The sequence below is a fragment of the Leptodactylus fuscus genome, chromosome 5, assembly GCF_031893055.1.
Source record: "Leptodactylus fuscus isolate aLepFus1 chromosome 5, aLepFus1.hap2, whole genome shotgun sequence".
NCBI lineage: Eukaryota > Metazoa > Chordata > Amphibia > Anura > Leptodactylidae > Leptodactylus > Leptodactylus fuscus.
The window spans coordinates 137133620-137159959 of record NC_134269.1 but is presented as its reverse complement, the minus strand read 5'-3'; the positions used below and the strand labels follow the sequence as shown (position 1 = coordinate 137159959).

Below are 26340 nucleotides of genomic sequence, written 5' to 3'. Positions count from 1 at the left end.
CACTCAGTGGCTTTGTATTTCTGTATACTAATCTGGTCATTCTAGATTGATCAGTAGATATTTATTTATTTTTATAAATTCTTTATAACAAATACAGTAGACAAACCATACAAAAACAGAAACGGGCCCAGTAAATAAAACAAACAATTGAGAACAGCAGCAACACAGTGTCAAACAAGGTATCCATAAAAGACTCACTTGCATCTCAGAGAGACTCATTAAGATCTTCCATGCTGAAACTAGCGCTACCTATAGCAACAGTGCCATTACAAAAAAAAACCAAAAAACTGGGTGAAGCAGGATGTGTACTTCACTCTGCAAAAGTGATTCACAGATCAGATGGGTGATGTGGCATTATCAGGAGGTGACTATATATGCATTTTATGTTTTACACAATCTGAGAGACACAGGATAAGAACATAGTGACTGTCTCTACTTTCACAAACCAACTTCAGTGAGGGGAGAGACGACACAGCACAAGAAATGTGCTTGTGTTGTATTTACAAAATATTTGATATTATATAGGTTTATTGCAGTGATCATGTGTTCTGGGAAGAAATGGTCTCCTCTAACCAATATTTCATGGCAAAAGGAGAGAATACACTCCACTTTAATTTGTGATTACCATTATAATGGTGATCATTTGACAGCACACGTCTCCACGATCTCTACTTTTTGCTCTGTTATTTCTGATAGCCCACCAATGCTTCCTGTCTCGAGTACATGTAAAGTAGTTTTGATGTCCTTGCATCCACTGAACATTCATCACCGTTATTCAAGTAGTAACATGTATTTGTGGATTTTTTTCAGTATGCCGATGACCAGATTTTATTTACAGAGTGCCCATCCTCATTGTACTTTGATCTATGTAACGGGGGTACAGAAGTGATGAGTGTCAGTGTATATGGAAATACCCTATTGGCAACTTATTTAGATTCCCAGGAGGAAACATCATGTTGTATAGAACTCACCGTGTCTATGCATTACATGGACAGCCCCCTGCTTTCAATCTATATTAATGTAATGCTTCAATTCTCCAGTGGTGGTGCTAGAGGGGGCTGATCACTGGGGTCCCAACAGTGCAACAAACCGATCAACTATATTTTGGGAGACACTGCTTACCAGAAAGCAATTCTAAAAGGTGATAATCCCTTTAAAGACATACTAGCATATTTCCACAAACTAGCAAACATTTCTCCCCTTCCTGCCATTTGTAATGAATTACGACCATTATCTGATAATGCATTAAATAGCAGCTGGTGTTCAGATATATAAAATTCATGTTGATCAATGTTTGGCCTCCAGATGAAAAAAAAAATAATATTTTACGGTTTATTTAAGTGAAAATAAATGAAATATATGAGCAGAAAATAGTGCAGGAATCAGGAACTGGAATGGATGCTGGTGATATTCTGCAAGTCGTGCAGCACCTGTACAATAAAACATATTAGAAGTTAATGTATAGTTGCAGCAAATACACAAATGTTGTACAGCACAGACTAAGCTGGATACATACCGTGTTAATGTTCGGCCTCTTATTTTTCATTTGGTTCAAGCACCGACTAGAAACGCTGTACATTTTTTCTATTACGTGAAGCTCTGCATCTTCCATCTTTTTATCCACACATTCCTCAAGAGTTCTTTCTTCCTCATCAATTTCTTCTTTAATGTCAAGCTAAAATAAAAAAAAAAAATGTTGACTTCATTTAAAAATGAATAAATTCTCTTGTAATGCATTTACTGCCGTGTCTGTTTCACAGCCAATGTATTGCACACCTGTCATGGCTTCCTTATACATGGACAGAAAAAGCCAATTCTTAACCTCATTTTGAAAGTCAGAATGTGAAAACGTTGGATCTTATGGAAACTGACTGTTAAAAGACATCAATCCACAGAATGCACATGACTTTGTAGATATTCTGTAACACTTTCTTAAAGGGGCTACCTTGGACTATCCAATTAAATACCTATCCTTTGGCTAGCCCACGAATATCAGCTTAGTGAACATCTGACCCTTGCTCCCTCACCAATCAAAACATCTCCAAAATGTGAAAGAGGCCATAAATCTGCTCTTATTGGTAAGGGGGTGCGCAGACAGTATGAAGAAAAGTTCCCGTATCCTAGCCGCTGGTGCTCGCTGGAAGCTGCACAGATAAAGTAACAGTAAGGTTACCTTTATACTATAGCACCTGTCATTTATGCTTTCTCTTCCACAATGATGAACACTAAACTTGGGCTTCAAAATCTGCATGCAAAAACCTGAACTTCTAAATGCATTTGAACAGACTGTTCTTTCATTGGCGTGTCACCTGCAGATTTCCCCCTTCCTTACAGACACACAAAAACAGGAGAAATCCTTCTCATATTTCCCTTACAATACTGAGCCGGTCATCTTTTGAAAGATAAGATTTAGTACCTACTACCATACCAACCCTAATCCTAATAATCTAGGTGAATCGAGTGTTTAAGGTCTGTATGTGTTTTATACATCCTTATTAGAGATGAGCGAGTACTGTTCGGATCAGCCGATCCGAACAGCATGCTTGCATAGAAATGAATGGACGTAGCCAGCACGCGGGGGGTTAAGCGGCCGGCCGCCATCAAAGCGGAAGTACCAGGTGCATCCATTCATTTCTATGGAGCGTGCTGTTCGGATCGGCTGATCCGAACAGTACTCGCTCATCTCTAATCCTTATGTGAAAGGATTAAGAATCATATTCTTGTTTTTGAAAGGTACAATACCAGACATCACATTTTGATCTAACTTTACTTTCTCAATGTAATTACTACTATGCCAAAGACTAAAAACCAGTTACTAAAAACAAAACAAAAAAAACACTGTACCAGTAATGCAGGATTTCGCTCCTCATCAAATGGGGCAAGTCCAGAGATTATTTCCAATAATACCTAGAAATATTGGTTAATTGAAATTAGATTTACACTCAAGGTTAGACATATTAAGGTATTGCATATATGTATCATGCACTGCCAAGACAAACAGTACAGTACATACTGTATCTGGAAATTTATCTCAGAATCTGCAATGCGCAGACCAGTAAAATGAAATACACAAGCAAAGTACTTTTGTTACTTACCACTCCAAAGCTGAATATATCCGATTTTATAGTGACCTCTCCTCGTAGGGCCTCTGGGGCCATGTAGGCTGTGGTACCAACAATTCGTTCTGTCATCATGGTCCGTGCTAGATGTCCAGTAGCCCTTGCAAGGCCAAAGTCAGATATTTTCGGGGTAAAATCATCATCTAGGAGGATATTTGCACTAAAAGAAAAAAAATAATATTGCAACGTAATGCACACGAGTAGAGATGAGCGAACACTAAAATGTTCGAGGTTCGAAATTCGATTCGAACAGCCGCTCACTGTTCGAGTGTTCGAATGTGTTTCGAACCCCATTATAGTCTATGGGGAACATAAACTCGTTAAGGGGGAAACCCAAATTCGTGTCTGGAGGGTCACCAAGTCCACTATGACACCCCAGGAAATGATACCAACACCCTGGAATGACACTGGGACAGCAGGGGAAGCATGTCTGGGGGCATAAAAGTCACTTTATTTCATGGAAATCCCTGTCAGTTTGCGATTTTCGCAAGCTAACTTTTCCCCATAGAAATGCATTGGCCAGTGCTGATTGGCCAGAGTACGGAACTCGACCAATCAGCGCTGGCTCTGCTGGAGGAGGCTACTACATCAGAGTGTGCACAAGGGTTCAAGGCTGCTACATCAGAGCCGAGGGTGCGCTTGAACCCTTGTGCACACTCTGCTTCATCAAGCTAATAGAATGCATTGGCCAGCACTGATTGGCCAGAGTACGGAATTCGGCCAATCAGCACTGGCCAATGCATCCCTATGGGAAAAAGTTTATCTCACAAAAATCACAATTACACACCCGATAGAGCCCCAAAAAGTTATTTTTAATAACATTCCCCCCTAAATAAAGGTTATCCCTAGCTATCCCTGCCTGTACAGCTATCCCTGTCTCATAGTCACAAAGTTCACATTCTCATATGACCCGGATTTGAAATCCACTATTCGTCTAAAATGGAGGTCACCTGATTTCGGCAGCCAATGACTTTTTCCAATTTTTTTCAATGCCCCCAGTGTCGTAGTTCCTGTCCCACCTCCCCTGCGCTGTTATTGGTGCAAAAAAGGCGCCAGGGAAGGTGGTAGGGGAATCGAATTTTGGCGCACTTTACCACGCGGTGTTCGATTCGATTCGATTCGAACATGGCGAACACCCTGATATCCGATCGAACATGTGTTCGATAGAACACTGTTCGCTCATCTCTACACACGAGTAAACTGTGAACAAAATATCTGTGATCATCACCAACCTTTTAATGTCTCTGTGGACATGATTGTTTTCATGTAAATATTTGATTCCGTTTGCTGTTCCCAATACAATGTTACATCTCCTACTCCAGGACAACGGAGGAGTGCTATTCTGAAATTAGAGGTACATGTCAAACTACATTTTTGTTAATATATATTACAGAACCATTCATTCCATAGCATTGTACAGCACAGAAGATGTTTACATACACTGAACAAAAGAAAGTATAATAAATCAATCTACAAGAAAATGTGGTTGGAGATGGTAGGTGCAGATAAAAGCTGTTCAGATGGTAGTATAGTAGCAGCAGGGTTATTGTAATTTGTAGTCTTAGGGTCAGTTCACACTAGAGTTCGGGGACTCCGTCCTCCATTTTGCTTAAAATAGGTGGAGAGTCCTGCCAGCAGGACTTTTCTCTCTGCCGATTTCAGATGGAAACCCAGTGGAGCCCATTATAGTCTATGGGCCCATGGGTGTTCGCTTTTTAAGTGGATAGGGTTTCCACTTTTTGGGTCCCCAATTGGACCCGAAGAATGGAAACCTGAATGCTAGTGTGAACCCAGCATTACCTGAACAGGTGGGTTTTCAACTTCTGTTTGAAGGGTTTGTGGAGGACAGTCTGATATGAGTAAGTAAGAGATGAATGGAGGGTACAGGTTATATGTCATAGCTAATATTGAATTTATGGAGTAACTGGTTACCATTAAAGGGATTGTCACAGAGGAGAGTCAGTGGTGAAATATGGATGAACAGAGAAGCACAGCTAAACCTTATTCATACATCAGTGTTTTGGTCAATGAGCTAAAAACAGTGCAGAGGAGACTACACAGATGTAAGGTATGATGGAAAGATTTACAGCCGTTTGGTGTTTATGACCCACTAAAGGTTTTGTCACAAAATGACCGATACAAATCACTGACCAAAACATTGACATGTTAATAAGCTAAGGATGTATTGGATATGTGCAAGCACATTAGCTAGGAGTCTGCGGTGAAGGATGTTGCAGCAGCATAGGCAGATCATGAGGACATTCACATCAATTCCTTCTCACATGGAACATAACAGACACTTACCAGACAGGCCAGTCGGTCTAGTAGAGAACCATTAGACATGTATGTATAAACCAGGCAGTAATTGTCACCATCACTGGAGAAGCCAAGGAGTTTCACTATATTTTCGTGATGACATCTAGGAAGAAATTAAGGAAGTTTTGAGGGCTATAACATTTTTTTCTTTTGGGTTATTCACATAGTTTTTGCCTGTTTTTCAGTAACAAATAGAGCTTTAGTTTTATATTTTTCTTTATTTTAAATATCCAAGAAAATAGAAAGAAAAAAAGGAGAAGAAACGTTTATTCCTCACATTTTCTTTTATCAAAGGAGGAAAAAGCTTTTTGTGTTGGAATTTGCAAGAAAGGTTCACTGTACTGTAAATTTGGTAAATGTGCTATACAAACTGCATTTTGTGCTGGGTAAAGCGATTTGATACCACTGGATGTCTATGTCATGGGAAAGAGGCAGTGAACTAGAAAGTAGACCAGGCAGACTAGTATGGAATACAGGTGACATAGTATGGTGTATCTTATGAAAATATCTTTATTGTAAAGCCATACAGATTACTTTTGTTTGCTAGCTGAAGTCAGAAGGCAAATAGAAACACAGAATAAACTGGTGTTCAGTGATGAGGCTACCATTTACTTCCCACACTGTATCAGTAGCATCTTGTACCTCCATATTTCCATTTGGATGCTTGCTGATACCTAAATAAAACTGTCCCTGGACAGAATATTGGCTACCACAGAAAAAACTAAACAAACAAACATTGGTGCGCTAACCTCTAGAATGGCCAGACCTAATAACTTGAAATTTCTTTCCATGGGACTATCTGCTATCCTCAACCACAGGATCTAAACAATCATAGATAACACATTACTAAAACAGTGGAGTCCATATCTGAGGATATGCTGGCACACATATGGACAGAACTGGACTTGCGCCTAGACATCTACAGTGTCACCAATGGAAATCATATCAAACATTTGTAGTTTGGAGATGAAAATTGGATCCTGTCTTTTCAAGTTAATAAATTTGTGTTATATTCTCTTCGTTATAAATATCAAAGCTATAATTTGGCACCATTCACCCTGTATTAGATTAATCTAGGTCTGACCACAGGAACCCCACTTATCACAACTGCAGCTAGAAGTCTGTCTGGAGTGGAAGTCAGGTATGTATTTCTGGATGATTGTAGAAGTTAGACTTCCACTAATCCAGTGAACGTTTTAGATTAAAGATGAAACTAGCTAATGATAATGATATCATATCATAACAATGAAAGATTTTATAACAGCTAATAACAGTACTGCATATACTATATTACATGTTATCTATACTCACTGTGCCATTGTTTTTATTTCTTGTTTAAACTGATCCTTAAGGTCCTGTAAACTAGCATCAGCCATCTATGAAAGTTAAACAACTGTTAAAAAAAATACATATACAAGTGCACACATACAAACGCATTTATATCAATAAGTGCACCAACTAAGTTTAACTAACTGAAACATGTTACAAAAAAACCACAACATCTAAATGGCAGCAGTAGGGTCCAGCCATCAAAACTAGACAATAACCTCCCTTTGAACCCACTATCTGTCTCATGATGTTCTTGATTAAAAAAGTAACACCTTCCCAAATCTGTTTTTCAGTTTTTAATAACTAATATTCTATATAACTTCTATTTTTCTGTTATTAAATGTCAAAAAATGCTAAAAGGGTTTACCCAGTTGTTTTAAAACTGATGGCTTGTCCTTAAGACTGGTAAGCTTCTGACATTCCGATCCCCACCATTTATGAGGACAAGGAGTTTATGAGGTTAAAACATTGATGGTCAATCAATCATCTGCTGATTAGCTCTTTGAAGATGTCATGGTGCTTGTGAGTGCTGCCACCTCTTCCCTGTGGCCCTAACATTATATTCATCAGTCACATAATAAATGAATAGGACTGAGCTGCAATACCAAGCACAGCCACTATAAAAATGTCTAGGGTGAAAAAGGATGCTCTGACAGGTTCAGGTGTACCCACGTGCAATGAGAAGCTTATTTACATATGATTAACCCTTTCTGCCACACACATTTTTCGATTTTCGTTTTTGACTCCTCACCTTCCAAGCGCCATAAATTTTTATTTTTCCGTTCAGAGCGCCACATGAGGACTTATAAAGTTATTTTTTCATTTTAACCCCCCAAAAAAACAAAAAAAACATTTCCTGGCATCACCATATTCGACACCTATAACTTTTTTCCCTTATATGTCCATTGTACGGGGAAGCATAACTGTCTTTTTTTTGCAGGGCCAGATGTACTTTTTAGTTATGCCATTCTGGGGAATGTCTGAGGATTTGATCGCTTTTTATTCAAATTTTTATTGAAGATAAAACAGAGACAAAAATGGCATTTTGAAGTCTTTTGATTTTGTCCTCATTACAGTGTTTGCTGCATGGAGAAAAATATTTGTATATATTTGTAGACCAGGTGTTTTCAGACGTGGGGGATGCATAATTTGATTATGTTTGTTTGGTTTATTTACTTTTACTTCAAGTCTAGGGAAAAGGGGAAGATCTGTATTTCTATTTATTTATTTGAATTTTTAAAAACATTTTTAAATGTTATTTTTCTTTTTCAACTATTTTATTAGCCCCCTAAGGGTCTTGGACTTGCATGTTCCATAGACTGGAATACAATGGTACTGCAGTCTATAAGACTTTTGCTACATAGCTATGTAGCAAATATGTCTATGAGCAGCCTCAATACCTATATTACTAGGATAGGCCTTGAAGCCTTCATTAGGCTTTCAGCTGCCATAAAAACAGGACTCCTCCTGCAATTTTGCCGCACAGAAGTTGTCCTACACCAGGTAAGGTACGGGGGTCAAATTGACACTTTGCGAGGCATCACTTAAAGCAATTAGGATTAGCTCCAGGTCATCTTTAAAGACCCAGCATCCGCTATACCGTTATGATGGATGTTTAGGAAGTTTGACACAAAAAAAACCTCACTACCCACTAACGGCCTGTATAACAGTTTATAAATGGTTTAGAAGAGATATTGGTGGTGGTAGAGATGGCCAATACTTACAGTAGTCAGTTTTTTCACTGCCACTTTTTCACCCTTTAAGTAGCCCTGGTAAACAATTCCAAAACCACCCTCTCCAATTTTACTTCCTCCTCCAGAAAGTGGGCGATCATCAAAGTCTTTTGTAATTCTCTTCAGGTGATCAAAGGAAAAAAGGCCAAAACCTGCAAAGACAAGTAAACACAAATAACATAAAAATGGTTAAACATACCAGCTATAATGTAAGACCTTGCTCTACTATCCAATGGAAAGATCAACAGTATATGATTATTTAGATTTTTTTTTTTGAGCTAGGTGATCTTTAGGATAGGTTATGAATATTTTTACACAGAATAAAGCATACAGCATCTTTCTCTGTGCAGAATAGCTAATCAATAGGGGAGGCAGGTGTCTGACATCCTCTCAGATCTAATATTAGTGAACGGTATCTAGTATAAAGAAAAAAAACAAAACAAAAACTTTTAATAAAGCTACAACAGCACTCTGCTGGCACCAAGAGCATTACCGCAAATATCTACTTTATGTAAAGACTAGCTGGTACCCGCGACTTCGTCTGCGGTGATTGTAGCAGTGGGTATATACAGGCGCGGGTAAGGTTTTCGTACTGTGTATAAGGTATGGGATATGAAATGTAAGTTTGTATCTTGTTTTTGCTATAATTCAGAGAATACGTGAGACTTTTGTGTTGCAGTTAATTTGTATTTGCGCTGCTATATATACGGTGTTGTGAGAAACTTTACATAGTGACTTTGGGACAGAGGGATTTGAAGTTAACCCTTTCCCGCCGATGGCATTTTTGTGATTTTGGTTTTTCGTTTTTGACTCCCCTCCTTCTAAACCCCATAACTTTTTTATTTCTCCGCTCCCAGAGTCATATGAGGTCTTAATTTTTCTGGGACAAATTTTTCTTCATGATGCCACTATTATTTATTCTATATAATGTACTGGGAAGCAGGGAAAAAATTCAGAATGGGGTGGATTTGAAGAAAAAATGCATTTCTGCGACTTTCTTACGGGTTTTGGTTTTACACCGTTCACTGTACAGCCACAATGACCTGTCCCCTGTATTCTGTGTTTCGTTACAATTCCGGGGATACCAAATTTATATGGTTTTATTTACATTTTGACCCCTTAAAAAAATCCAAAACTATGTAAAAAATTTTTTTTTGAAAAGTCGCCATATTCCGACAGCCGTAACGTTTTTATACGTCTGTGTACGGGGATGTATAGGGAGTCTTTTTTTTGCGGGACCGGGTGTACTTTGTAGTTCTACCATTTTTGGGAAATGTTATTGCTTTGATCACTTTTTAATCAAATTTTTATCAGAATCAAAACAGTGAAAAAACGGCGGTTTGGCACTTTTGACCATTTTTCCCACTACGGCGTTTACCGAACAGGAAAAATATTTGTATAGCTTTGTAGAGCGGGCGATTTCGGACGCAGGGATACCTAACATGTACTGTATGTGTTTCACAGTTTTTAACTACTTTTATATGTGTTCTAGGGAAAGGGGGGTGATTTGAATTTTTAATCCTTTTTATTTGTTTTTATATTTTTTTTTACTTTTTTTTAAACTTTTTTTTTTGCATTTATTAGACTTCCTAGGGGTATTGACATGGGTGGGCGGTGTCGCGGATTGTCAGAGCGGTGGGGGTCGGCAAACATAGCTGCTCCGGAGCGTTATAGAGGGCCTCCTGGAGTATCGTTAAGGTGAGGGGCAAAGTGGTAAAGTATATGTATATGAGATTGTGTGGGGTTAGGGGCGAGGCTGCAGAGGGCAATATGAATTTTGTGGCTTGCTATGGTCCAAAGTGTGTGAGATTGCAGAGATGGTGGTGTGAGTTTGGGTTTTGTGGGGGTCCTGGCACAAACGTATGTGCGCTATTGTGACGAAAAGTAGCCTATTGCGCAATCGGGTGTATTAACTATGTTTGTGGAAACTTTCAGCCAAATCGGTCGAGCGGGTTTTGCGTGATTGAGGAACAAACATCCGAACATCCAAACTCACAAACCCACAAACTTTCACATTTATAATATTAATAGGATACATGAAAAACCAGGATCTTAGTCTACATTTTGGCTGCAAACGAAGCCCATCACTTCAGGTACTACCTTAGTCATGGCCCATACAATATCACCATGCTACAGCTTTTCATAGAAATTCGCTGGCCTTTAACTTTGGTATGACTTTACCGGGAAGCAATTTTTCACAAAAAATGGATGTTCACTATACCACTAACAGCCACTACAGCAGCGTATAAGCTGTTTAGAAGCAATCCCGGCAGTGGTAGACTCCCTTTAAATAAATTAGGATAATAAAAAAAAAAAAAAAAACATTAGTTACAAAGACTGACAGTCAGCAGGTTGAATGTACTACCTGACATTTCTTCATCATTTTCCTCTGGTTCTGTGCTTTGAGAAACAGGATTTCCATGTTCTGTTTTGCTACTTTTGTCAGAAGTTGACTGTGATTTTTGCAGATCATCCAAAGGAAGTGTTTGGCAGCTAGAGCTTGGTGCTGGCTCTGTTTACAAGCAAGATAATCAAACATCATTTTATTGGAAAAGATCACTGACAACCAGCAGTGCATAAAACAAGACTATATATAGAATAATCATAGAAAAAATGAGATATAACTAATCCGGGGGGGAAACTGTTCCCCCCTCCCTCTGCTCACACAGCTCGTCCATAGACGAGTATTATCAGGAGGGGAGGGGGCGTTCCTCCACGCTCACACAGTACAGCGTGATAGGTGCTGCTGGGCAGAAGGGCGTCCCTGGCTAAGTGTTAGAAACGTCCTTCTGACTGTAAAGCGCTACGGTACTGGGACCGATAGCGCTTTACCCGGGGCACAGATCGGTAAAGCCGACAGTGCGCTGAATTCAGCGCACTGTCAGCTTTCCAGCAGTATATAGAACTGCCTGTGCCCAATCTGATGAAAGGTCCTCTTTAAGACTTTTCCTAAACGCATTGCTTTATCAAAACTGCTTTGTTTGGCCGCTTAATCTTAATTTATTCACTTCATTGTTTACACTCTGTTTCTATGGCCCTTGGGATTATCTGCTCATTTGTCAAGTGATGTAGCTGCCTGCTCTCAGAGGGGGAGGAAGGGGCTGGGAGCAGCTCTGAGCTGTTTGTGTCTTTTAAGTAGCGGAGCTTCTCAGAGAGCTCCAGGATTTCTGAGCTCTTATCAGTCGGTTTAATTGAATTTGGCTGATAAGGGCTGAGATAGGGAGTCCGTTACCTCTGTATATAATGCAAACTGACTCAAATCCAGCTCTGCTACATCAGCTTCACACTGTGGTAATTCATTTACAACAAATCCAGTGCAAGTGAAACCCCGCCCACCTATGGGCTGAGAAAAGCAGGAAGTGAAGAGAGCACAACAGCCTGCAGATTAGTGAACAAGCATCATGGGAATACCCCTTTAACCACATCTTTTTAGGTTAATGACATTCCATATAAAGGCTACTCCCATTTTTTTGCCATGACCTGTGGCTCAGGTATTATCCGTTAAAGGAGCCTGCCAAGTATTTTTTTTTTCCACCTAAAATAGAAAATATGCATTATCAACTCTGTTTGATATGGGATCCAGGGGAGAGTTTCTGTTCAGGTCCCCCTGTTGTTACTGACCAGCCTACATGTGAGCAATGCAACCGAGCAGTGATTGACCAGTGATGACCATTCAGGCCTCCACCAAACTGGTGTTTATGACCTATAGTCACTCGTATCCAAAGCCTAGGAAAAATCTAGCCAAGTTAAAATGTTTCTACAGCTCTGCAGAATGTGGTAACGTACATAGGCAAAGTGAAATCTGTGAAATAAATATAATAACTACCATATGGAAAAAGTGAAGCTGCTGTCAAGAACTCATTCCTCCGTAAAAGGTCGGCAAGATCTTGTACGGTGCAGTTTGTTGTCCCCCAGTCATAAAGTAGCTCAAGTGTAGGGCTTTTCCCCTTCTGAATGACTCCTTCAAAGCGCCTTCAAATTAAATGAAAGAGAATTAATGATGCAAAATTAAGAAATCTTCTATGAACATGCACATAGTATGGCAGCATGCAGACTGTATAACTAATACAAGTAGACCCCACCAGTCTCTACTTCCTGCTTTTTTCTTAGCGGAAAAAGTAACCCATTGAAGTCAATGGGAGGCTTTTTTTCCATGTGTTTTCTGACACGGATTCAGCGTCAAAATCGGCACCAAAAAACTGTGTGAATGGACCCTAACACAGGGACATGTGACTACCCACTACAGACTATAGCTGCCATGGTATATCCAGTGCCGCACCTCCCATGAGGCGACCTGAAGCGAGCGCTTCAGGCGGCACTATGCCAGGGCCTCAGGGAGGGCGGCATTTTTGCTAACCTAAGCCAGTCCAGGACAAGCTGTCCTGGACTGGCTTATCACCGAGCGGTGGTTTGGGGAGGCCACTGGAGCAGCGCTGCTCCGGCAGCCTCCCCTCTCGCTCAGGCAGAGAGCAGGCAGTCTCCGAGCCTACTCTCTGCCGGCGAACGGGGCTAAGCCCCACCCCTTCACACGGCCACACCCTCGATCCACCCGGCCACGCCCCCGATCCACCCCCTCCTCCCGGCAGGGGGGGGGGGCGGCTTTCTGCAGTTAGCTCGGGCGGCGAAAGGGGAAGGTTCACCCCTGGGTATATCCTTATGCTGGGAGGTCATCGCTGTAGCAGGAATTACAGATCTGTAGAAGACCAAAAATCATCTGAACTGGAGTGTCTGGGGATCAGTGAGGAAACTATGGATTTAATTTGTGTATGCTATGTGTATGAGCTACTTTAACAATATTTTTTTTTAGTTCTTTACTGACCAAAGTACTAACTTATTATTAAACGTGTCATTGTCTAGACAAATATATATGCAAGCCACTTTTAAAAACAACCAAAAATCCCTAGTCATATTATACAAGATAGAATATGTAGACTCCAGAAATATAAAAAAAAAAATTGTCCTTAAAAAACAAAAATAAAAAATTCAGGCATACTGAACCCCACCCAATACATGTGACATGTCATTTTGGCTGCACAGTGAACGCCATAAAAACGAAACCCGGAAGAAAATCACACAAATGCACTTTTTCTTCAAATCCACCCCATTCTGAATTTTTTTACAGCTTCCCAGTACATTACATAATGTACAGTACAGTACATTAATGGTAGCATCACGACGAAAAATTTGTCCCGCAAACATTAAGACCTCATATGGCTCTGAGAGCAGAAAAATAAAAAAAGTTATGGGGTGTGGAAAGAGAGGGGGGGTGGAGTGGGGGGTGAGTCAAAAATGAAAATCAAAAATGCCATCGGTGGGAAGGGGTTAATGGTCGCCACTTTGGATTTCACTCCATTTTATGTTAATACAGACATAAGGGGATACCTTAATGACCATTTTAATGGTGATTAGTGTAAAGCATAATATGAAAGTATGGTATAAAGTAAAATATAAAGACTCATACCTTATATGAAACTGTGTATATCGAGCCTCTCCTGAAATTTTTCTTATATCCACAGCCAGCCTTTTCCATCCTTCTTGAGGATCAAGAAAATCAGCCAACTGGCGGAGAATTCCAGGGCTGAGGTTACGGACATAGGTGGAAGACGATATCATATTATTCATTTAAATATCCTGTTAGAAAAAGCAAACAACATTTTAATTGGTGATGTCAACGATGTATAACATTTCGGGAATTATGAATAAACAAAGGACTTCAGTCGCGTGTAAAAGGAACTTCAACAAATTATATGAAATCCAGATAAGGAGTGAAACCAGTGGGACTTCCGTGTTTCAGGTTTATAACAAAACCTTAACTATAACAATTTCCAGGATTAGAATACAAAATAATAATCTTTATTTCTATAGCACCAGACCAATGTAGAATTTTGTTATTTTATACTATTGCCTGCATTTTCCCCAGGTTTTTATGATCTTGGACAACCTCTTTAAACCGATCGTCTGAGGAAATGCTTCCAAAAAACTGGTACTGCATAAGAAGAGGAATCTTTGAGATGGGATTGGAGGTTATGGGTTATGAAGAATGCCTTAGGGCATTGGTGGCACAGAGTGAGCAGAGGAATGCCAGAAGATATACATGAAGGAGGAGATGTAGTGTGGTGCAGTACCGTGGGGAGTTTTAAGTTAAATTTCAATTCTAAGAACATTACATGCACTGCACCATATCATAGTATGTTCAATTGCAAATTAAGAATTTCCGGAGCATCAAAGAAAACTACTCACTTTGATGGGATTTGCTTGAACAGGCACAACTTGGCTGAATGCTGTGAATAAAAACATAAAACATGGGGCAGCTGAGGCGTCCTTTGATAATCCAAATGTGTGGATAGATCAAGATTCGCAGTAAAGGTGAAAGAACAGCAAGTGTTGGTGTATTGCATTGCCAGGTAAACTCGAAGAGATACAAAGGAATTTTATTTGTGACTACATTTTGGGATCGATCGCTGCGTTTCTCTTTTTTTTTTTATAAATTCTTTATTTATAGAAAAACAAAAGACAAAAAACACCAAAGGGGGAAGCTAGGCAGAATCTCAAAGCCCTGCCCAGCGAGCCCCCAAACGTAACAATAAGACGTCCACATGGACGAAACAATACATTACAGACAGAAATACAAAAATTGAGGCAATAAAATTCAAAAAGGGTGTACGAAAAGACAGGAAAGGGGAGGGGGGGAGTGAAGAAAGAGGGGGAGAAGGAGAAAAGAGAAAAAAAAAAAAAGAGAAAAAAAAAAAAAGGGGGGGGGACGAGAGCGCCAGTACCCACGCTAGACCCCTCAACCGGATACAGGCCTCAGCCAAACAGGTTACAGTGCATGTGGGCAACCAGAGAGAGAAGCGATTCCAAGAAAAAGAGAGGCAACGAGATCCCCTAATGCCCGAGGTCCTCCACGTAACCGAACTATCGACTAAAGGAGGGGAAAATTAGTAGAGCACCCCAGAGCAGGAATACAGGTCCTGGTCGCAAAAAGCACATGGCACAAGGAGGAAATATGGTAGGGCCGACGCGGGAAGTCTAGATAGGACTTCAGGCAACAAGTATGGTATGTGTTAGGGGACCCGAAAGTAGACAGATCAAGAGAAGCACCATCCAGAAGTGTAGGGGCCGGAAGCCTAGGTAAAGAAGAAGAAGCGGGAGTCCAAGGCTGGCAGACAGAACCCAGAGGGGGACGGAAAAGACAAAGGGAATACAGAACGAGGGAGGGGAGAAGGAGAGGGAGAAGCAAAATCAATGAAAGCAAGCAATCTTAATGAATCCGAACCAGGCTAACTCCAGAACGGGCGACCCGTTAGAACCGGGCCCAGCTAGTCCGGGCACGGGAAACACCAAACAGTGGGAAAGCCCACTAATGCAGGTCTCAGAGGCACACCGCAGTGTACACTCGGAGAGCTGCCAAATCTACCTAACTAAGTGGGGGCTAGGTAGTCAAGAAAAGCCAGAGCTACCAAGTCCCAGAGCAGCAAACACCCAAAAAAGGACAAAAAGAAAAAGAGAGGTAGGGGTCGTGGCCCAAAACAAGTATCACGGCCAGAGATACTTTCAAAACCATAGACTCCCACGCCAGGGGCAAGTCAAGGCACACCGCAGCTAACTGAAACGGAAGCAGACCACTCGTCTGCGTACCTGACCGTGGCGCCCCAGAATAAAAGGGCACAACAGCGGGAGGCAAAGATGGGCGAGCCACGGGGGCGCCGAGTCGCCCCGGAGGAGAGGGGGGCGAAACTCACCTCTGGCGAGCGGCAGGAGCCAAGGCCACGCCGGTCGCCCGAGGGGCACAAAGCTTAGCCAAAGCAGAGAAAAGGAGAGAGAACAGAGCATTAAGAGCGAAAAACAAGGCATCACAAAGTCATCAAAAAACAAGAGTCCCAACAATGTTCAGTTAGCTGATAAGGGTACAGGTCCTCTGGAGGAAGGCAAGGCAGAGTCCACCGTGCGACGTCGCTGGCGCGGCAGAGGAGGGGAGGAAGACCGAACCGCAGGCAGGGCAGTAGGAAGCAGGTATTCCAACCAGTCCGGTAGAGACAAGTCCGGTACATTCAGGAATTGAGACAAAGCAGCAGCCTGATCCAGGGAGTGGAGGGTGAAAATTGCTCCATTGCGACGGATTTGGAGGTGGAAGGGATGACCCCACCTGTACGTGGCCCCTGAGTCCAGGATCAAACGAAGAGTGGGCTTGAGGAGACGCTGCATGGCCAGGGTGCGACGAGAGACATCCGGGAGGAGGGAGATCGAGCCATCCAGGAAGGGGACTGGACCATGATGCCAAGCAGCTTGTAAGATGTCCTCTTTTTCCTTATAAAAGTGGACCCGACAAAGGACATCTCTCGAGTCTGTGGAGGACACCTTCCTGGGCCCCAGCACTCGGTGAATCCTATCAATATGTATCTCCGTGTCCACTGGCCTGGAGAGAATGGTATTAAAGACAGATATGGCAACAGAGCGAAGCTCCTCAGTCGGGACAACATCGGGGAGCTTAATATTATTCCGCCGGCCTCGATTTTCCTGGTCGTCAACTTGCAGCAGCAAATGGCGGTTAAACAAACGTTGAGTAGAGAGAGTTTGCTCCAGGGCCCCAAGACGCTGGTCAAGAGAGTCCGTGCGTTGCTGCTGGGCTGATACCTTGGTTTCCAGGGAGTGGAGGTCAGACTTGAAGCCAGCCAAAATCTTATCCTGTCTCTCCTCCACCCTACGAACCAGAGTCTCTAGGTCCGACTTAGTAGGCATGGAATGGAGCAAATCCCAGATGTCCGACAGCTTTGGGCGTTTGGGACGGTGGGAGGACGGAGAGGCCAGTGAAGAATCAGAGGAGTCCGAAGCAGGTGGGGCACGGAGGGCCACAGGGGTCCCAGAAAAGCCAGAACGCAGCTCCGCATGACAGGCATCCAAGAGGGGGTCACACCGCTGACGGTATCCCAGACGTGCAGGCTGGTACTAGCTCCTCAGGGGAGAGCCCCTAAGGGAGGGCAGGGAGAGTCCAGGGGAGGAAGCTCTGCATGTTGAGGCAAGGAGCACCCTGGTGAGTGGCCCGTAGGCTGCTGGAGGAGAAGCAGGGATGCTGCAGGAGGGCTGGTCACAGCAGGGTCCAGGAGGGAAGTGTGGGCAGCTGTGGGGCACCGCTCACCTTGCCGGGAAGCTGGAGGCTGGATGTCCGTCACGGCATCCCCAGGAGCCGAGTCCATCATGGAGGAATGGGGGAGGGGGGCCACCACGGGGCCGGCACCGCCATAATCCCGATGCCCTGGAGGGATCTGCACCTTCTTATCAGCAGCCGACCGTGGCGTCCCCACGCCGGAGGAGAGAGAAGCCGGGGTCAAAGGAGCAGCTGCAGCCAGTGGAGAGGTAAGCAGCACTGCCGGAGTCGTCTGCTGCTGCGGAGGGACCTGCTCGTTGCCCGGGAAAGCGCGCGCCAGCGCCATTTTGGAGCCGCCGGCCAGTGAAGCGGGGGGGCCGGGGCAAGAAGAAATCTCGCCAGCGGAGGTTCTACCCGGGCCGAAGAGGCAGATTTGCAGCCTAGGCGACGGACCATGTCGGGGCCAGAGATAGGAGGGAGCCTTGACCGGCGAAATTCGGGGAAAACAGCGCCAGGGACCAGAAGCTCTGAAGCGGTAAGTCTGCACAGTTCTAGCACCTAGGCCACGCCCCCCGATCGCTGCGTTTCTCAGGTAAGTCATTTCAGGTATTTCAGGTATTTCTGAGTGGTGATGGGGAATTTATGACGCCTTTGTAATGAGTCCACCAATGTATTAAAACAGCCCTGACTAAGTGGTACTAATAAAAAATAGCCCTACTAAAAACTACTGAAAATAACCATAAGTATACAACTCGAAACAACGGGGGTGCTGCTTGTACCTTGTGAATCTTAATAAGAGTCCACACCGATAGCATACTCCCTACATAAAGTACAGACAATGCATACTAAAGAAGGGATTAAATAATGATCCCATAAAGTCCCATTACAGCCAGGATAACGAGGGTGATGTTAATTACCGATAACGGTAGACAGCTATGTCAGATTATAAAAAATAATGGGAAATCCTGCATACATTAGTATGGAAATATACAAATATATATGAAGGGAAGACCCCCAGAGGGTCAATTATAACCCATGCTCCTAGAAATAATGTGACAGCAGGAGAACCACCAACCAACATATAGCAAGAAAAACACATAAATCAACAATGACCAAATTTATCATATGACTGGAGCAGATTATAAATCTAAATTGCAGATTTTAAGGTGGATAATTATTTCTTTTTTTTAGAGGAGGGTTTCCATTATTTTTACTACTATCAAATTTAAGCTTACTGATCTGTAGTTTTCAGCAATGTAAGTGCAACATTGTACAATGTATAATTGACAATATACATCCCAACCATAAACTGCCATACTCAAACTGATGTGAGAGAGTGAAGGGTGTGGTCTGGGAAGACAGGTATGTCCCAGCCAGGCAGCTAAAGGGTGTATGGTAAAGATTCACACCAGGGAGGTCAGCTGGGTAATCAAGACCTGATAATAGTCTGAGTGTGAAAACTAGCGGCGTGGCACTACACTGACAGAGCTGAACTGTCCAGACCGGACCTCCAAAGCAGGTACAGTGCCACCCGTTGTTGTTTCCAAGGTGGGAGACTGGTAGCCAGTCTCCTGTATAGTCAGGGAAAAGTTTCCTTACGTTTAAGTTAGTCTCTCAGTTGAGAAAGGTTTTGTGTATCCTGTGGCTTTGCAAAAGCAGTGTATGCGTTACATGTGAATAAAGCCTGAATTTATGTGCAATCCAGTGTCTGTGTCCCTGTTTCCTGCACTGCTACAAGCATCTACCTGAGCGATTCCCCTCACTGTTTAAATGCATTTCATTGCAGATAACCACAGTGACAGACTACACTACTGACAGGGATCAATATGAAGGTGCAGTGTGGCAATAAACTTACTTGAGAAGCAGGATGTTAAATGTATCAGGTCGTGTGTCTGTTCTGGAGCTGGCTGAAGGAAATTAAAAGCTTCAATAATAGTGATTGACTTGGAAGTCAAGTGAAATGCACATACAGAGAGCTCCACTACCTGTTTCCTGCTGCAAGAGAGGCTTGCCTCTCACCTCTGCCAAGTCAGTCTTCTCTACGCCGGGCTGAAGAGATCCAAATAGATCGAAACAGCTGTCCTCGGCTGAGAGACTGTACTTGGTAAAATCCCACATCATTGCAGCAAAGGCCTCTGGGAAAATCGGGTATTATATTAAAGGGAGTGCCCCCTAGTGGGCTGCATGACTGAGGCATTTTCTTCCTATTTACATCATGGAGGACAGATTTGCATATTTTCCCCATGAACCCTCACAGTGGAGCGTCTATGGCTTAATAAGACTCCACACACCTACATGGTGGTCTCTCCCTAAGGAATGACGATATCCCCTTAACCCAAGAGAGGCGTGGAATGCAGGGAGGACCTCTGCCTCCTCAGCCCTCCAGTCTACATTCACTCTAATGTGAAAAACATGACAGAAGCTTTCTAGCATTGGTTAAGTCTGTTCTCATCCCAAGACTCATGAAAGCAACAGACCAAAATAGGGGAGAGTAGGGGAGAAAACACATGCAAACACAGGGAGGACATATAAACTCCTTTCAGTTGTTGTTATAGGTCTGATTCGGGCACCAACTCTACAAGGCTAAGCACTGACCCACCATGCTGTCCATGCGAAATTAGTCCTATTACCACGCCATTAGTATATGTATAATTGTAGAAATATTATGGGCAGTCAGTATAGGGTGACGCATAAGTTTGTTATGAGCATGTTATAGGTACACAAATAATAACTATTAGGGTCAGTTCACTGAATTTGCCATGGATTTGGAGCGGGATGCTGCAACAGAATCCTAATGTACTGTATCCTGTCGCAGCTAGACCATGGCGAAAATACCGGCAACAGATTAGGAAGAGGAATTTCCTCTTCATTTGCCGCCGGTTGAACAGACCCTAAATGATATTGTGAACAAAGCAGATAGTCGGATGGGCTATGGCCAGGATAGTCCAAACAGGCATTGTATAATAAACAGTTATACAAAATGTTGAGGACCACTGCCCTAGAGAATTGTTTCATGCAGGTAATTAGTATTAAAATGCTTAACTTTACATTTATCCACATTGAAGTTCATTTGCTAAGTGGATGCCCAAACATTCAGACTGTCCAAGTCTACTTGTCACCCAAGTACACCCTATATAGACTGCACTACACTACACAACTTGCAAAAATAGAGACTATTAATCCACTAAAACCAGCATTTCTAAGGAACGGCGTCGTGGAGACCACGTCTAAAGGTAAGAGACGAATAGCCTTTCTTAAGGCTATTCCGACGTGGTAATTAGAAAAAATGTTGCTTTAGTGGTAGAATCCCTTTAAGGCTAGGTTCACACCTGCGTTTCGGTTTTCCTTCTTCGTGTCTACTTGTAAGATTTTGACTCTGCATTTTTTCAATGCAATGTCTGTTTTTACCTCTCCTTCTAGTTCCATGTTCAAAATTTCAATATCCTCACACTCCTTACCCACTACTGCCGCATTCGCACTGGCTTTTATGTCATTTTTAGAATAGATTTGCTTATGACCTTGTGTGCTATTAAGATACTGAAAACGTGTATATAAGGTACTGTATGTGCGTTTTATGCGCGGCTGCAGGACATATGATAACACATCACTACTGCAACATTAGCCATTAAGTGTGTTACTGGCTGTAGTCACTATGAGCAGTATCTACAGAGACAGGAAGTAATGCTCCCAGCATACCATGTGCGTTCCAAGCCTCACTTAGAGCCGAAAGCAGGAAGTGACGTCCCGTATCCCCCTTGCCTTCTGCGCCTCATGTGCAGACCTTTAGTAGTTAACTCTTTTCAGCCTGCATGAAAACAGAGCCGCTCGCAGATACATATGGCAGTCTGTCTGCTTCTCAAGTAAGTTGTGGCCACCCTGCACCCAGTATGGCAGTCTGCTACTGTGGGTTATAGTTCGGATGTTACTTAGTATATCGTGCGTTATTCATTTGAGGACTCTTCAGCACTTTGTTGTGAAATATTCTTCTTGATATCTAGATTTATTTCATCTATCTATTGTATTAGTATTTGGAATATTTGTTTACCTCTTTTGTTATGGAGATCTATTATATTATTTGAGATCTCTTATTTTCTAGCATGTTGTAGCCACTGTCAGAGCTGCCCTTACCTCCACTAGTTGATATCTTACTGTGAAGTGACTGGCACAGAACAAGGGTCTTGGTATAGTGAGCCTGGCTGCTGCACTCCTAATGTTCTACCCTAAGCAGCTATTAGATTTAACTTAAGTACTATCATGGTGTCTCATACATCACTCTCATACACACATTATTATGATAGACACCATGATAGTACTTAAGGGTTAATGCTCTAGGAAACTGTCAGCAGTAGTTTTATGATTTATCTATTCCTTATTTCATGTCAATAAAGAATTACAACACAAAGTTAGAAATAGTTTTGGAATCTAGCGAATAAACATATAAAGCCTATAAATCCAGCACCAGTATCAGCAATATCTGTAGTGCTGTCACTTTCCCTCTGAATGACAATGACCTCATCTTTGCTGCTACTGTAACATTGTAATAGTCACAAAACAGTTACAATAAAACCATACTTTTGCATGTTCTGCTTTTGATAAGTATCTTAATCTACAACCCTGGGGATGGTTGTGGACATTAAAGATTACCCATCACACCCGCCGTGGGCATCAACACAGTTTCTCAAACCAGCACATAAGTTCTAACAAAGGAACGCTCATTTGGTTGTGTGTCAGATCCTGAGATGTTCCAAGACTGGCAACTAGAAGCACCAGACACACACTGCCACTCACCAGCTCAAGTCTTGGCACCCACAAGAAGCAGGTCTCTTCCTCCAGTTCAGCATTGATCACCAGTAGTGTACAGGGACTAGAGCAGGACACTTCCGTATCCTTCCTCTACTTTCACAATACTAGAAACTCCAGCAGGCAGGCAACACCCCTTCACTTCTGAATCAGACACCCCTTCATTGCTGGATCAACTGCTATATCCGGTACATTTTCTATAACTAGACCATGCCCCATACTGCAGCCATACCAGTCAAGATTCTTACACCCACTGCCAAAGATCCCTGCCTCACAAACTCCACACATTGCTGTTATTATATCCTGGACTGGTCATGTACCTTTAAGAATCTCTGTGTACGTTTAGCGCCTGGTGTGATTGGCTCTTGGAATTGGTGGGGGCGTAGTCAGCAGACTGGAAACTGAGGATTTGTACAGCACAGGTTCGCTTCAATCCTGTGCTTGGTAATTCACAGGGTAATGTGTGTGAACTACAAATCTCAGCATACATAACACATTGCATTTAGAGACCCGCATTGCATAGAGTTAGAATGACATAACAAAATAAACTCTGACTAGTTGTATTTCCAATGTGAAGCAAACGTCGCTGTTCAGAGCCATAGCTGGCCATCAGTGGGTGGTAATATCTTCTCTATGTGGTTAGGTCTGTAGTGAGTATAGATGTTCAGGTTATCAGCAGACAAGTGGTTGTCCAATAGCACTATCTGATATAGTAACTTGATGCGAGCTGACATACATTTAATGATATGCTCACAGAGAGAAATTTTGGCTTTCTACCCCATCAAATTTCACGCAAGTTTTATTTTTTTATTTATTTTTTTCAAAAACAAAATCCCACTATGCACACCCCTCCCAGCTGAGCCTTTCTTTCTGCTAGATCCTTATTCACATCACTTTTATGAGCATACCGGAAAGCTGACTGCATTGAATTCAGTGCACTGTTGGCTCATGGTATAATATTGCAAATCTCTGAGGACAGGAAAACACCATTTTCTTGTGTAATATATATGATAAAAAGTTGCAATTTTTGCTATGTCATATTTGAAAAACTACTGTTTCCCCACCTTTTTCATTTTGCTTCTTTCTGCCCACATGCTCTTAGCAAAGCGGTTGTCCAGAAATTTCAGAACTCAGGTACGAGGATGAGGAAGGTGAAACATTAAAAAAAAAATCAAAAAAAAATCATACTCTCCTGTTCCCGGAGCTCTAGTGTCCACTGCCGCTGTTATTTTGTCAGTGGAAGTGCTGCACAGCATGTGACCACTGAGGCCAATCAGCGGCCATAGGAATGGAACTGGTGACGTAAGTGAGTGACGTTTCCATTCATGTGGCCGCCAGCAAGGACAAATCAAATTTTTTTCCCCCCATCTTCGTGACCTACTGCCCGAGTTCTGAAGTTCCAGAAAATCCATTTTAGGACTCAAATTCCTGGACAACTCCTTTAAAGCAGGCCTTTCGCCACCTTCAACAAGTCCTGCTCTTTGCTCCACTAATTCTCGCACAATTGGAATGTTTTCTCTAGCCTCCTCTGTTCCTGAACAATCAAGGATGTTAGGTTTGGTTCCTCATATGCGATTTATTTAGGCTCTGTACTATTAGATGAGCGGTGTCAGGCAGGAGCAAGCAAGGCGTGTAATTGTGAGCTCTGACACTGGCTGCCTCTGATTGGGGCTCTGAATCACGTTCCCCTGCCTGACCCTGCCCTTTTGACACTACAGAGATTAAAGGTGTTGTCCGGGATAACTTGAAATCCCTATTCTACCCTAAACACTCCCCCCCTCCTACTTTCTAAATAACATCAACTATGAAAAATGTATAGTTACCCATACTCTTCGGGCGGTCATGTGATCACCCTAGGGTCATTTTCTGATTATACGGTGACGATCCGTTTTCCCATTTACGAAAACAGATTGTCAATATTACTCCTCCGCATCCACTCAATTGCCATTACCAATCGGGCTACTTCCAGCGAGACAGCTCCTCCTCCTGTAATGATGCTGTCTGTGCAGAGCGCGCTCTTCTACACTGTGCACGCCGCCACCTGTAATTCACCTCTACTGCGCTTTCATACATGCTCATCACTGCTGAGGAGGAGCACAGGGGCGGTACAGGAAGAGGGACCGTCTCGCCGAAAGAAGCAAGGAGGGGTAAGTATATAATATGGGTTAAGGGGGGAGTAAGGTGAAAGGGTTAGTGAGAAAGTTACATAGCAGGAAGCTGAGCTTGTAAACAAAAGCAGAGATACCAGCAGCCCCCAGAGACACTCAGAAATCATTCAAAACATGCTAAAAGGTATATGGGTACACTTATTAACCCATTAGTAGCACTAGCAGACATTTATTTATTTATTTCTTAACTTTTTTTTGCCTAGAAAACCCCTTTAAATAGCACATCCAGCATAAAAACTGTGATTTTTGTTTGGGAATGATGGAGGCTGGAGAAAAAATTCTAACCTTGATGGAATCAGTAAAGCAGCGCCTATTAACAGATGCCAAGAACTTGAATTTGTCAAGGATGTGAAAGGTCCCATTTAGGCCGGGTTCACACAGGGGTTTTATGGTCAGGATTATGACGCAGAATCCGCGTCAAAATTCCGGGCCCAAAAATCCATTACTTCAGCCGGATTTTGCGGCTGATTCAGCTGCGGACGTCCGCGGCGTGACGCTCCCTCCCGACTAGGCGTATTCATTTGGGCCTAATCCGGAGCGAAATGCCACAACTGGATGCCGATGCATTGTATGCGGCTAGCCGTTTACCTACGGCGTGCTTGCCACTTACTTTCATGGAGCAGCGTCTCCCTAGCATTGTTTATACCTACAGCGGACCCTGGTCGGAAATGGGCGGAGTTTAGGCTGTAACTTACCTTACTGTTTGATGACTGCCATCACGTACTATTCACGACTTTTGTTATTGCTATACCGAAAAACGTTTTACTCTACCTGTCTGTGTGAATAAACAAGTATTCTATTTTGCACAATTCAAGTGTGATGTTCATTCCTTCATGTGCACCCACTCCATTACCTGACCAGCCATCGGCTTACAATGGTCATGTGCGTGGGCCGACAGAAATGAATGGGTCAGTGTGCTATCTAGGAAAAAAATGGCTAGCTCACTTGACCTAGCCCATGGTCATATACTGGAGGTCTTAAAGTAAGGATTGTTGCTGAGCAACTGCAATAGCCATTAAAACAAATTATTTAAAAAAGTAAAAAATGAAGTTTAAATCACCGCCCTTTCTCAGATCAGATATAAAAATAAACAAAATAAAAGTCCTACACCTTAGATATCCCAGTGTCCAAAAACTACAAACGCTACTACAAAGCAAGTGAAAAAAATCTAAACTGCCATTTTTAGCAGAATGACTGTGGGTTGACAAGCAACTACAATTATTTTTTTACACGAGGCTAACAGACAAATATCTCATATGGGTTATTGTACTGTACTGGTGATTATAAATTATATAATATGCTTCTTACAGCTATCCAGAAAATTGCTACAATTTTGTAGGGTACCCAATGAGTCCTTTGGCTGGACCAACAGAAATGCTGCTCGTCATGTCATGGTGAGTATATACATAATTTTATTTCTGGTGATTTACCTGCTTCAAAAAGTTTACTATTTTTCTTATTGTTAAATTTGTTAAAAGATAAGTATGAAAATATGTAATTATTAACCCATTAGTGACCAGTGATTAGTGTTCTCTTATTTGTTATACAGGCCTATACTGGAAAGTCTACAATACTGTAGTATGAAGCTGCAAGTACTCCAGCTGCAACTCTACATACTCTGCTATTTTCATGAGCCTTAGGCCTCGTTTACATCTGCGTCAGTAATTCGTTCAGGGGAATCCGCATGGGGATCTACCCGAACGGACTACCGAACGCAGTGGCAAGCGGTGTGTATTGAAAGCACACCGACCTCATAGACTATAATAGGGTCCATGTGCTTTCCACACGAT

At 42.4% G+C, this 26340-nt stretch overlaps 2 protein-coding genes across 2 annotated transcripts in view; one reads left to right on the top strand and one right to left on the bottom strand.

The window, feature by feature from the left end:
• Nucleotides 1-129: 129 nt before the first annotated feature.
• IRAK4 (interleukin 1 receptor associated kinase 4) lies at nucleotides 130-22470 on the bottom strand. Its single transcript, XM_075274370.1, has 12 exons — nucleotides 22371-22470; nucleotides 13959-14128; nucleotides 12324-12469; nucleotides 10863-11009; nucleotides 8489-8649; nucleotides 6747-6811; nucleotides 5424-5538; nucleotides 4352-4461; nucleotides 3096-3279; nucleotides 2845-2907; nucleotides 1517-1675; nucleotides 130-1430 (listed from the first exon to the last, which is right to left on the bottom strand). Exons 2-12 carry the CDS (start codon nucleotides 14117-14119, stop codon nucleotides 1383-1385), a joined length of 1359 nt encoding a protein of 452 aa, XP_075130471.1. The 5' UTR covers nucleotides 14120-14128; nucleotides 22371-22470; the 3' UTR covers nucleotides 130-1382.
• PUS7L (pseudouridine synthase 7 like) overlaps nucleotides 21357-26340 on the top strand; it is a 21823-nt gene continuing 16839 nt past the window's right edge. Inside the window, exons 1-2 of the mRNA XM_075274345.1 lie at nucleotides 21357-21442; nucleotides 25861-25944. The gene's annotated coding sequence lies outside the window, so the exon portion shown is untranslated. The remainder of the gene's footprint in view (nucleotides 21443-25860; nucleotides 25945-26340) is intronic.

Excerpts from the sequence above, each read along its gene's own strand:
- IRAK4 (XM_075274370.1), bottom strand. The coding sequence starts at position 14,119 with ATGAATAATATGATATCGTCTTCCACCTATGTCCGTAACCTCAGCCCT. Across the intron at positions 3,280-4,351 it reads GTCCACAGAGACATTAAAAG|TGCAAATATCCTCCTAGATG; the intron begins GTTGGTGATGAT and ends TTTTTCTTTTAG. Across the intron at positions 1,431-1,516 it reads AGAGGCCGAACATTAACACG|GTGCTGCACGACTTGCAGAA; the intron begins GTATGTATCCAG and ends TTTATTGTACAG.